This window comes from Sphaerodactylus townsendi, linkage group LG15, assembly GCF_021028975.2.
Source record: "Sphaerodactylus townsendi isolate TG3544 linkage group LG15, MPM_Stown_v2.3, whole genome shotgun sequence".
NCBI classification, from domain to species: domain Eukaryota; kingdom Metazoa; phylum Chordata; class Lepidosauria; order Squamata; family Sphaerodactylidae; genus Sphaerodactylus; species Sphaerodactylus townsendi.
In genome coordinates this window covers 240,163-252,489 of record NC_059439.1, presented here as the reverse complement: position 1 = coordinate 252,489, position 12,327 = coordinate 240,163, and the positions used below count along the sequence as shown (strand labels likewise).

Below are 12,327 nucleotides of genomic sequence, written 5' to 3'. Positions count from 1 at the left end.
CTCAGCACTGAAAGAAATGTGTACTTCTCCAGGCATCTGCCTTGAATTCCCTGCTGGGGACTCAGACAAGGCCACATAGTCATTAAATAAGGATGCTGTAAAGCGGTAATTGCACAAAATGCATCTTTGGCGTGGCATTTAGTTCCCAGCCCCTTTCATAATGAGAACATTAAAACCCCAGTTGACATTGCTATGCATGTAATAATTGAAGCATTCTCGGGCTCTAACTTGCAAAATGCACATTCCAGTCAAACTCTGGGGATGAGAGTTGGAAAGCTTCTTATACAACCGGAGGGGCTGCGTTTTTTCTCTACTTGACAATGTCCCTGCTGGGAATTTTGATCAGGAAACATTGCCCATTCTCGCAAGTGAGCTAGTGAAATGTTACTATTAGATGGAGTTGTAATTGGTTGGCTGACCGAACTCAAAGGGTGCTCATCAATGGCTCATCTTCATCCTGGAGAGAAGTGACTAGTGGGGTGCCACAGGGTTCTGTCCTGGGCCCAGTGCTATTCAATATTTTTATAAATTACTTGGATGATGGAATAGAGGGCATGCTAATCAAATTTGCAGATGACACCAAATTAGGAGGGGTAGCTAATCCCCCAGAGGACAGAGTCCGAATTCAAAATGACCTGGATAGATTAGAGAGCTGGGCCAAAACAAACAAAATTGATTTCAAAAGAGATAAATGTAAAAACATAAGAACAAGCCTGCTGGATCAGACCAGAGTCCATCTAGTCCAGCTCTCTGCTACTCGCAGTGGCCTACCAAGTGCCTTTGGGAGCTCACAGGCAGGATGTGAAAGCAAGGACCTGCTGCTGCTGCTGCTGCTGCTGCTCCCGAGCACCTGGTCTGCTAAGGCATTTGCAATCTCAGATCAAGGAGGATCAAGATTGGTAGCCATAGATCGACTTCTCCTCCATCAATCTGTCCAAGCCCTTTTTTTAAAGCTATCCAGGTTAGTGGCCATCACCACCTCCTGTGGCAGCATATTCCAAACACCAATCACACGTTGGGTAAAGAAGTGTTTCCTTTATTAGTCCTTATTCTTCCCCCCAGCATTTTCAATGAATGCCCCCTGGTTCTAGTATTGTGAGAAAGAGAGAAAAATTTCTCTCTCAACATTTTCTACCCCATGCATAATTTTATAGATTTCAATCATATCCTCCCTCAGACGTCTCCTCTCCAAACTAAAGAGTCCCAAATTCTGCAGCCGCTCCTCATAAGAAAGGTGCTCCAGTCCCTCTATCATCCTCGTTGCCCTTCTCTGCACTTTTTCTATCTCTTCGATATCCTTTTTGAGATGTGGCGACCAGAACTGAACTCAGGACTCCAAGTGCGGTCGCACCACGGCTTTATATAAGGGCATGACAATCTTTGCAGTGTTATCATCAATTCCTTTCCTAATCATCCCCAGCATAGAGTTTGCCTTTTTCACAGCTGCCATGCATTGAGTTGACATTCCCATGGAACTATCAACTAAGACGCCCAAATCCCTTTCCTGGTCTGTGACTGATAGCACTGACCCCTGTAGTGTGTATGTGAAGTTTGGATTTTTTGCCTCTTATGTGCATCACTTTGCATTTTGCTACATTGAACTGCATTTGCCATTTCTTAGCCAACTCACCTAAGATTCTCACTTCGGCAGAAAAAAGTGAAATGCACAGATTTAAGATGGGTGACACCTGGCTTGACAACACTACATGCAAAAGGGATCTGGGAGTCTTAGTAGACCATAAACTAAACATGAGTCAGCAGTGTGATGCGGCGGCCAAGAAAGCCAATGCAATTTTGGGCTGTATCAATAGGAGTATAGTGTCAAGACCAAGGGATGTAATTGTACCTCTCTATTCTGCACTGGTTAGACCTCACCTGGAATATTGTGTACAGTTCGTGGCACCACAATTTAAGAAAGATATTGACAAGCTGGAACAGGTCCAGAGGAGGGCAACCAAAATGGTAAAAGGTCTGGAGTCCATGCCCTACGAAGAGAGGCTTAGGGAGCTGGGGATGTTTGGAGAAGCAAAGGTTGAGGGGGGTGACATGATAGCCATGTTTAGATATTTGAAGGGATGTCATGTTGAAGAGGGAGCAAGCTTGTTTTCTGCTGCCTCAGAGACTAGGACACGGAGTAATGGATTCAAGGTGCAGGAAAAGAGATTCCACCTAAACATTAGGAAGAACTTCCTGACTGTCAGGGCTGTTCGACAGTGGAATTCGCTGCCTTGGATGATGGTGGAGTCTCCTTCTTTGGAGGTTTTTAAACAGAATCACTGGGGTGCTGTGTGGTTTCCGGGCTGTATGGCCGTGTTCTAGCAGCATTCTCTCCTGACGTTTCGCCTGCATCTGTGGCTGGCACCTTCAGAGGATGCAGTGGAAACGTCAGGAGAGAATGCTGCTAGAACACGGCCATACAGCCCGGAAACCCCACAGCACCCCAGTCAATATATATCTACTTAAAAATTAAGCATTAATTCTTAGCTTGTTCTTTCAGTTCAAAGATAGGTTGAAGTAAACGAAATAATTTGTTTGTCTCTTTTTATTTCTTTGTGCGTGTGATTCTTCACTGTGTAGCTGGGAATTGCTTGGGCCAGGATCTGGCCACCTGTTACTGAACTGCTTGTTTTTCCCTCTCCCCCACCGCCCCCCTCCCCTTTTTTCAGTTTCCGTGTATAACTTTGATAAGACCAAGCAGTGCATTGGCACGATGACCATTGAGATCGACTTCCTTCAGAAAAAGAGTGTCGACTCCAACCCTTACGATTCAGACAAAATGGCGGCAGAATTCATCCAGCAGTTCAACAATCAGTCGTTCACAGTCGGGCAGCAGGTTTGTTTCTTCCACGTTTATTTCTCGCTCGGCAGGACAACTGTATCCATCTTGTAAGTACTGACCAATTTCCAAATGAGAATTGCTACCAGGAAGCGAGTCTTTATGAATGTTGGTGCTCTATTGTACAGCAGTGGCGTAGCAGGAGCAGCAGTGACATAGGAGGTTAAGAGCTCGTGTATCTAATCTGGAGGAACCGGGTTTGATTCCCAGCTCTGCCGCCTGAGCTGTGGAGGCTTCTCTGGGGAATTCAGATTAGCCTGGGCCCTCCCACACACGCCAGCTGGGTGACCTTGGGCTAGTCACAACTTCTTGGAGCTCTCTCAGCCCCACCTACCTCACAGGGTGTTTGTTGTGAGGGGGGAAGGGCAAGGAGATTGTCAGCCCCTTTGAGTCTCCTGCAGGAGAGAAAGGGGGGATATAAATCCAAACTCCTCCTCCTCCTCCTCCTCCTCCTCCTCCTCTTCTTCTTCTTCTTCTTCTTTTTTTTCTTCTTCTTCTATTGTAGACCATGAAAAAGAAGAATCATTTGTATCATTTATATCCCCCCTTTCTCTCCTGCTGGAGACTCAAAGGGGCTGACAAACTCCTTTCCCTCCCCCCCCAATAACAAACACCCTGTGAGGTGGGTGGGGCTGAGAGAGCTCTGAAGAACTGTGAGTAGCCCAAGGTCACCCAGCTGCTGTGTGTGGGAGTGTACAGACTAATCTGAATTCCCCAGACAAACCTCCACAGCTGAAGCGGCAGAGCAGGGAATGAAACCCAGCTCCTCCAGATTAGAATGCACCTGCTCTTAACCACTGCGCCACTGCTGCTCACAAAGGGTGAAAAGAAGCCTTAATTTAGACCAGTAGGCTTGATGCTTTTGAGGCCTTACTTCATTGACTGGGTGACAATTCAGGGTTGTTTCAAGACGTAAGCTGTCTTGGTGTTGTTTTTACAGCCAAAGGAATCCTTCGGTCCCAGGGCAGAGAGGAACTGTGCTTTCATAGGAAGTTAAATTGGCGGCCGTGACTGAGGTAGCGTTTTCTGGGCTGATGCATAGATTATGAAGCCAACTTCTAACTATGGGTTTGTTACCTTGCTAATTCTAATAAGGCTTTCAGGTCCCATTTGTTTGTGGGCTATCTTTAAGTTTACAAACTTGCCAGACTAGGGTATGGGCCTTAAGTTCTACATCTGATTTATATTGGGGGTTGAGAGGCGTTTTGTTAAAACAAAGTGGGCAGGACTTCTCTAAATCACCACGGGCAAAAGAACAAGCAGCCTGACTCAGTAAAACTAGCTTCCCACTGTGGGTGGCCCAGCTGCAGGAGCAAGTTAAAAGGAAGTTGCCCTCCCACTTGTGCATAGAGTGTGCGTGCGCACGAACACCCCTCTTGCAGGCCGGAGCTCAGGGGGATCATTAAGAGCCTGAAGCTGCTTCGTGGGAAGAGTAGAGTAGAGATACTTTGTTTCCAATGAATCTTGCCGAGAGTGATTTGCAGGCATTCCCAGGTATGGCCTCTGAGACGAGTAAGCCGCCAGCAAGCTGCTTGGGTTCCAGAGGCCTCTCAGCGCCATAAAGGCCAAAGGTCAAGTTGTTCATAATCCCTGTTGTGGTTATAGGAAGGGCCCAAGAGATGCTTGATTAGAAGTTCAGAAGAACAGCGGCTGGGCAGGTGCCATTTCTCACAGGCAGCCGGACCTCTGAAACCTCTGAATATGCTGCCACAGGAGGTGGTGATGGCCACTAACCTGGATAGCTTTAAAAGGGGCTTGGACAGATTTATGGAGGAGAAGTCAATTTATGGCTACCTCAAGTCTTGATGCCTCTGCAGTGATCTGAGGGGATTGCAAATGCCTTAGCTTAACAGACTCTGGTGATCCGGAGGCAGCAGCCTTGCAGGAAGGTCCTCTTGGCGTTCACATCCTACCTGGTAGGAAGCTCCCCAAAAGGCACCTGGTGGGCCACTGTGAGTATTAAGCAAGGAAGGAGGCTAGGACTAGAATGGACTCTTGGGGGTCTGATCCAGCTGGCTTGTTCTTATGTTCTTATGTTCTTAACCGTTCGTAAAATCTATTCCCGTCTTTCCCAGCAGAACTGTGACCTTTCCAGTAGTCTGCAGGCCTCGGGATCTTTTTTTGTCCCTCCTGCATGAATCCTGTTTGATTTGGATTTGTAGACCAAGACACCTCAAGGCTTCATTGTATTTAGTCGCTTAGAAATGGAGCGATGGTGACGTGGAATGTCTGTGGGTGCCACCCACGCCCAAGAGTTGTGTCCATGATTTCTTGAATGCTTTTGCTAATCAGTCCTTTTTCTTTAGTTGCAGAAATACACAGAATTCTGTCTTGAACCTTTAAAGAACAGCATCCTTGTAGATCAAAAGATGAATGTGAAAAAATTAAATGGGGGGGGGGGGAGCTGTGGTAGCAGCCCAAGTCCATTATGCTTCTAGACCACAGGTTTCAAACTCGCGGCCCTCCAGATGTTATGGACTACAGTTCCCATCATGCCCTTCCAGCATGATGCTGGCAGGGGATAATGGGAACTGTAATCCATAACATCTGGAGGGCCGCGAGTTTGACACCTATGTTCTAGACTCACATTTTTTACCAGAAGCGCATGACGGTATTTAAACAGCTTGGTTTTTTTCCTTCACTTTGTTCCTGCAGCTTGTGTTCAGCTTCAGTGACAAGCTTTTTGGCCTCCTGGTCAAGGATATTGAGGCCATGGACCCCAGCATCCTCAAGGGAGAGCCTGCGTCGGGCAAAAAGCAGAAGGTAGGAGCCACGGTTGGAGTGCCACCGCCTCAGAGCTGGTTTGCAGACGCATCCCTTCCATGTGGCACTCTGCATTTGAGGCAGCTGAACTAATGAGCATCCTTTGCTGGAAAATGCTTTGAGGCCATGCAAGCACGTCCCCCGCAGAAATGCCCACTTCCCCACCTATACAGCAGCCCAAAGTGCTTTGGCTCTGCTTTCTGAAAAGACTGAACCGAACGAGGTTTAGGAAAGATCTCAGCAAAAGTGGGAGGAGGAGGGGGGGGGCAGAGGCTGGATGGCACGTGGCGCGTGGATGCTCCCCAAACCAGCACCTAAGGAAGAAAGCAAGACAGAGTCACGTGCCTGTGTGGCAAGAGCCCAGGTGTCCTTCCAGGTGAGAGTCAGAGTTGGAAGGGACCCTACAGGCCGCCGAGTCCAACCCCCTTCTTAATGCAGGATCAGCCTAGTGTGTATCCCTCCGTTGCTTAAGGCCTGCTGATCAGGAGGAGCTCGCCACCTCCTTGGGCGGCTGATTCCACGGTGGAACTACCCTTACTGTCATTTTTTTTTACACTTAAGGACACCAAGATTATTGTCTAGGTCGAATGCCAGCTTACTACAATGAATATCATGACTGTCACACTTTGCTGCTGGTGGATTCCTGCCGCCGCCGAGCTGGCTGCAATGCAGAAACGAGCCTCTCCTTGTCCGGAGGCTCTCGAGGGAACCACGCCCAGCACGTGTGTCTGCCAGCACCCTTCAGGGCTTCTAATTGGGGCTTCTGTTTTTCTTCCGTGCTCAGATTGATGTCGGCCTCGTCGTTGGGAACAGCCAGGTGGCTTTTGAAAAGGCAGATAGTTCTTCTCTGACTCTCATTGGTACGTATGCAGCAGCGGGGAAACAGTTGCTCCTTCTGAGCAGTGGATACGTGGAGTTTGCTGATAGTCCCAGAAGTGGAACTTCAGATCAGCTGCCCTCCTGCAGCTACCTGTGGTAGTCTGTGGTACTGGTGATGCAGGCTTCAGAGCGTATACGCAGATATGTGTCTGTACGCTTCATCTATTGAAGAAAGGGCTTGGGCAGAATGTAGGCAGTCACCTTGACTTTTTTAAAAAAGAAGTTCCCTTCTAAACGCTGTTCTTAGTTCCAGCCGTCTCGGGCTTCCCGCGTCGCTCTTTTGAGAATGGTTTAAGTTCTGCTGGCGAACTTAGTTTCGTTTGCTCAGATGCACATGTGCCGTTTTTTAAAAATGGGGCGGGGGGGGGCTCCTGCAGTATTTGATTCTGGAGTAAAATTGGAAATGTCAGCCTGAGCTGAAATGAACGTCTGCAGGGTCACTTATCTCAGCCTCGCTTGGTTGGTTGGCTTCAGGGGTCTTTCTCTCTTTTTGACAATACTGCACATGACCAGCATGTGGCAGCAGAGAATTAGAAAACAGGAAGGGAGCTCAGGTGGCTGTTGAGAAGAAAGCAGGGTGAAGAAAGTGAGTCCACATCTGGGCAATACCTTTTTATCAGGGCTCACCAGAAGGACACAAAATATTGTGCAGGTAGGAGAGCCATGGCCAAATAAACAAGCCCCTCCAGCTCTGCCTCCAGCGAAATGGCTGATGACCCCAAGCAGTGGGGAAGCCCTTCTCCAAGTAGTGGGGAGCAGCAGTGGCGTAGTGGCTAAGAGCAGGTGCACTCTGATCTGGAGGAACTGGGTTTGATTCCCAGCTCTGCCGCTTGAGCTGTGGAGGCTAATCTGGGGAATTCAGATTAGCCTGGGCACTCCCACACACGCCAGCTGGGGGACCTTGGGCTAGTCACAGTTTCTCGGAGCTCTCTCAGCCCCACCCACCTCACAGGGTGTTTGTTGTGAGGGGGGAAGGGCAGGGAGATTGTCAACCCCTTTGAGTCTCCTATAGGAGAGAGAGGGGGGATATAAATCCAAACTCCTCCTCCTCCTCCTCCTCCTCCTCTTCTTCTTCTTCTCCTTCTCCTTCTCCTTCTCCTTCTCCTTCTCCTTCTCCTTCTCCTTCTTCTTCTCCTCCTCCTCCTCCTCCTCCTCCTCCTCCTCCTCCTCCTTCTTCTTCTTCTTCTTCTTCTTCTTCTTCTTCTTCTTCTTCTTCTTCTTCTTCTTCTTCTTCTTCTTCTTCTTCTTCCCCCTTCCTTAAAATACTGTCTGAAGGCCCCTCTTGCTATCAGCCCACAATTTTGCAGAGATTCTACAAGCTCCCTTGGGGATGGAGTTTGGAGCTGTACAGTTCCTAGAGATTTTTGAAGATTCCCCCCCCCCCTATTTTTTTGTGGGGGGGATGTAGAAATTTAGAAATAAACAGAAATATCAGATGAGCAGATTTCATTGGCCTCTTAACATTTGGTAGCTAAATGTATGGATTTTTCCCCCTTGGAGATAGAAAGAAGTGCCAGGCATGAGCTGTGAATGGTTCAAAGTAGGGATCGGGGCGGGGGGGTAGGAAATAATGAGGAGGGGAAAATGCAGCATGGGCTTAACAGACTGGGAGAAAACAAGTAGAACTAATGTGCAGGAACTGCTATTTGTATCATCCTTGTTATCGTGTGTCCAGGGACGGCGTTGCCTCAGAGCACCAGGCAGCCTGTTCCACCCCTTTCTGTGTCATAGACACTCGCCCAGGGACCCTGGAGCATTCCACAACTGCCACCCCCCTTGCGCTTATCAGCAGAAGCAGGGACCTCCAGGAAGCCAGAAACTGCAAGGAAACGGCAGGAGGGTTTGGGCAGCAAGAGCACGTCTCAGCAGTCCCAGGGAGAAGGGTGGAGACTGCACAGCCCTGACCGAGTTGCAATCAGCAACCCACTGCCGCCTTAGAGAACGGGGCTTGGCCAGCACAGCCTCAACCAGGCTGCAATCAAGGAAGAAGGCCTGAAGCGCCAGTCCCAGGCTGTCACAGCACGGCAGAGAGCTTGCCAGCCACTAGGGGGCCAGAACAGGGAGCGCCCAGGAGGGAGGGAGCCTTCCTGAGAGGGATAAAAGGGAGTCAGGGAAAGAGAGGTTGGGTGGTGTGATGCAGGGACTGAGGCTTACCGGTGTGCTGTTAACTACCTGACGATAGGTATGAACAGAAGCCAGAGTCGCGTCTTGATTGTTCCAAAAGAGTAGCCGAGCTCCTACGAGGCCAAGGTGGCCTACCCTGCATGGGTGGCTGGCAGAGGGTGCGCTCACATCATCATCCTCATTATTATTTTAATTCATTCTCATCGCCACCCTTTCCCAACTAAAATCAGGCTCAGGGCGGCTAACAACCACACGACCAGCTAGAGCCTTTTGTAGAAGCCATTGGCCTGTCACTACTACCGAGAGATCTAGATACTTGGCTTGAAAATGAAGCTAGGAGCCTTCATGTGCTGGCGTTGAGTAGCTGTGCAAAATTCCCTGTGTGTCTGGCGCACAGAGAAAAAAGCAGAGTTTCTAGGGTGGCGTGAAACTTCCAGCCGGGTTTAAGGCAATTCTAGCTCTTTGTCTTTAGAGGAGTTGAGAGACTGGGACCTTCGAGGCCCACGCTGTCTCTTTGCAGGTAGCCCCATGGATAAAACTCTTCATTAAAAGAAATACTGGGAGAATTCAGTTGGCTTAAACACTGAGGTAACTGATGTGCTGTCAGGCAAGTCGAATAGTTGTTTTCCCTGACATGAAAGGCATTTACCTGTATTTAAAAAAATCCTGATAACACTTGCTAAGGTAGACCAGGATCATAATGCCCCCGAGATAAAGGGGAGAGGTGGCGGCTTGCCAGAGTCCTTCAGGGAGTCTGTGGCTGAGCTGAGATTTGGGTGGGGGGTGGGGTGGGGTGGGCTTCCTGCTCCTCTTCTTAACCACAATGCCTGCCAGCTCTCTCTACCCATGAATCCTACTGCTTGACCTTGGGCCTGTCACAGTTCTCTCAGAACTCTCTCACCTGCCTCACAAGGTGTCTGGTGTGGGGAGAAGAAGGGACGGAGTTTGTGAGCCACTTTGAGACTCCTTCCAGGGAAAGGTATAAATCCAAACTCTTCTTCCCTCCTGATGTGGCATGTCAGGCTCATGATGTACACACCGCCTGAAGTTTACTGCAGCATCTTCGTTGTAGCACAGTGGTGGCTAACCTATGGCACGCATGCCAGAGGCGGCAAACAGAGCCCTCTCTGTGGGCACACGCGCACAGAGTTTGTCATCCGGGGGGGGGGGGGGGGAAAATCGCCTCCCCCACACATCTAGGCTGACCTTGCTTCTGAGTAAACCCTCCTAGGGTCGTGATTCACCTGTTCGAAGTGTTGCACGGTTGCTTCACCAAGCTTACTCCCAAGTAAAGTGCGCCTCGGAGCAAACCGTTTTTTCTAAACTAAAGCCTCAGTATTCAGGTTAAATTGCCATGTTGGCACTTTGCGATAAATAAGTGGGTTTTGGGTTGCAATTTGGACACTCAGTCTCGAAAAGGTTCGCCATGACTGTTGTAGCGTCTCGCGTGCATTCTTTCTGTGTCTTGCTGAGGTTTTCCAACCTTTCTTTCATCGGCTTCTTTTTCCTGCAGGCAAATCCAAGACCAGAGAAAACCGCCAGTCGATCATCAACCCCGACTGGAACTTCGAGAAGATGGGCATCGGGGGCCTCGACAAGGAGTTCTCGGACATCTTCCGGCGGGCGTTCGCCTCCCGAGTGTTTCCGCCCGAGATTGTGGAGCAAATGGGTGAGTGCTGAACCCAGGGCCACTGTGGCGCTTCAGACACGGTTCTGAGCACGGGAGACTTGCCAGTCCAGAAGGGGCGGGTGGAGCTGGGGCACAAGCAGGAATCCAGAAAGGGGGGGGGGCGAGGGTTCAGCAAGAGCCATGGTTGCCCGAACAGCGGGAAATGTAGCAGAATCAGGCCTCTGAGATGAGAAGGCCACACGTCTTTTCTCCAAGCAGCAAGAAATAAAACAAATGTCAGAAGGTGGCCTCTTCTAGGACTGGACTTTCTGCAAAGCGAGAACTTTGGGATCTGCGGCATGTAGACTTGGGTAGTCTGGCCTCTGCATGTCATGGAACTTCACAACCTCCAGGCAGGCTGCTTCTGCCAGGCCACGGGAACCAGCCTCCGTGGTGACCTTTTACACACTGGTTCTCCCCTGGGCTGGAGGACATCTTGTGGGTGGTTCCCACTGTCCCATTGGGGAGGCAGGAAATTAACTCTGCCCCTTCCTGCTGGGCAGGACCTCCCCCATTTCCTCAGTGTAGTTCCTGCCTCCATGGAGAGCAGACCATGGGATCACCTGCTCCACTTTATTCTCCATTCTGAGACCTTCCTTTTCTCCTTTTCCCTCCATGCCGCTCACAAGCCTCCCTGTAAGGCTACCTCCTCTCCCTTAACGCTCCCTCTCCACAGAAGGAGCCTTCAAACTCCCTCCCTCTCTCTACACTTCCTCCTTCCCAACCCAACCACACGGGGGAGCTCCGGATCGGACCTCCTCACCGCTGACAAGGGAGATTGGCTGCTATGAGCTGGCTGGCAGCAGCACACCGCGGACGCCCCAGCCAGGGCTGTTCCAGCGACGAGGGAGACAGCGGCAGCTGACTTCCCCAGCTGACCCTTCGCTCTGCGGGGCTCCGGCGAGGCCAAGGACAGCTCGGTGATGGCATCCGAACCGTCCAGCCGACCCTTCGCTGTTGTGGGCTCCGGCGAAATGGAGGCAGCCTCCCCCAGCGCCGGGATGGGCAGCAGCCATCCTGAGACCAGTGGAAAAGACCTGCAAACTGGTATTGTTGCCGCGACCCCCAGACCTTTCAGCTGGTAAAGGGCAACCCTGCAGGAGCAGGGTTACCCTCCCAGGCTGGACGTGGGAAACCCCCCCCCCCGCCTCCCCTTCCAGCCCCCCTTCCCCAGGCCACATATGCTCTGGCCGCTTCTACCACTGCAACCCAGCATGGAACCAAAAAGCGGGGGGGGGGGGGACCCCTGTGCCTGAGAACAACCCAGAAACGCAGGCACACCCGTCACCCATGGGTTTCCCTCGGCAGACTCTGAGGGTGACCTCAATATTACAGGGTAAGGGGGCTCCTTTCTCTGAGGAAGAAGGGGACTTCACCTGAGGAGGAGGAGGAGCCCCCAGGGTAGGAGAAGAAGTCCCTCCATATGGAAGACTATGGTTCCCTATTACTCATGTGCCTGTCAGCCCTGCATGTTCAAGGCCATGAAGGGGGGAACCAGTGGTGGACCCGGGCACCAGGTCTACCACCATGGGCGGCAGGGAGTTTCTGCCCCAGGCAATAGCTAAGAAGAAGGGCTTTTCCCTTCTTGGATAATAAGCTGGGAGCGAGACAGAAGAAGCCCTTGGCAAACAGGCAGTTCCTCTCCACGGTCAGGAAGCTGTACGCCTCCGCCCCACTAATGGAGCAGTCCCTCCAGCTCCCTCTACGGGCTGCCCCAGTGGCTGCACTACAAGTTCTGGGACTGCTGTCTGAGGCGGGCACAGGCTCCTGCGGGACTCACTCGACCAGCGGGCAAACCACTCCATTAAGAAGGCACATGAAGCCTTTGCCATGACTCCACAACTCCATCCTCAGTCGTGCAGCCACGGCATGGGCCAGGAGGGCTCCATCATCCCAAACCCAGGGGCCCCCACATTTGACAGAGGGGGTTGAACGTCACCTTGAGCTGGCGACCCCTCAGCTGACGCCTCATTCAGCATCCTGGCCTTCACAGCCAGGGCAGCAGTGTCTACTAGGGTGGGGCTGTTTGAGGAAGATGCCCCCGAGCTACAGGATT

The 12,327-nt window shown here is 51.0% G+C and overlaps 1 protein-coding gene across 1 annotated transcript in view; it reads left to right on the top strand.

The window, feature by feature from the left end:
* NSF (N-ethylmaleimide sensitive factor, vesicle fusing ATPase) overlaps positions 1-12,327 on the top strand; it is a 73,427-nt gene that overhangs the window by 16,755 nt on the left and 44,345 nt on the right. Inside the window, 4 exon segments of the mRNA XM_048516435.1 lie at positions 2,667-2,833; positions 5,492-5,599; positions 6,384-6,459; positions 10,116-10,271. Coding sequence (XP_048372392.1) covers positions 2,667-2,833; positions 5,492-5,599; positions 6,384-6,459; positions 10,116-10,271 — 507 coding nt within the window.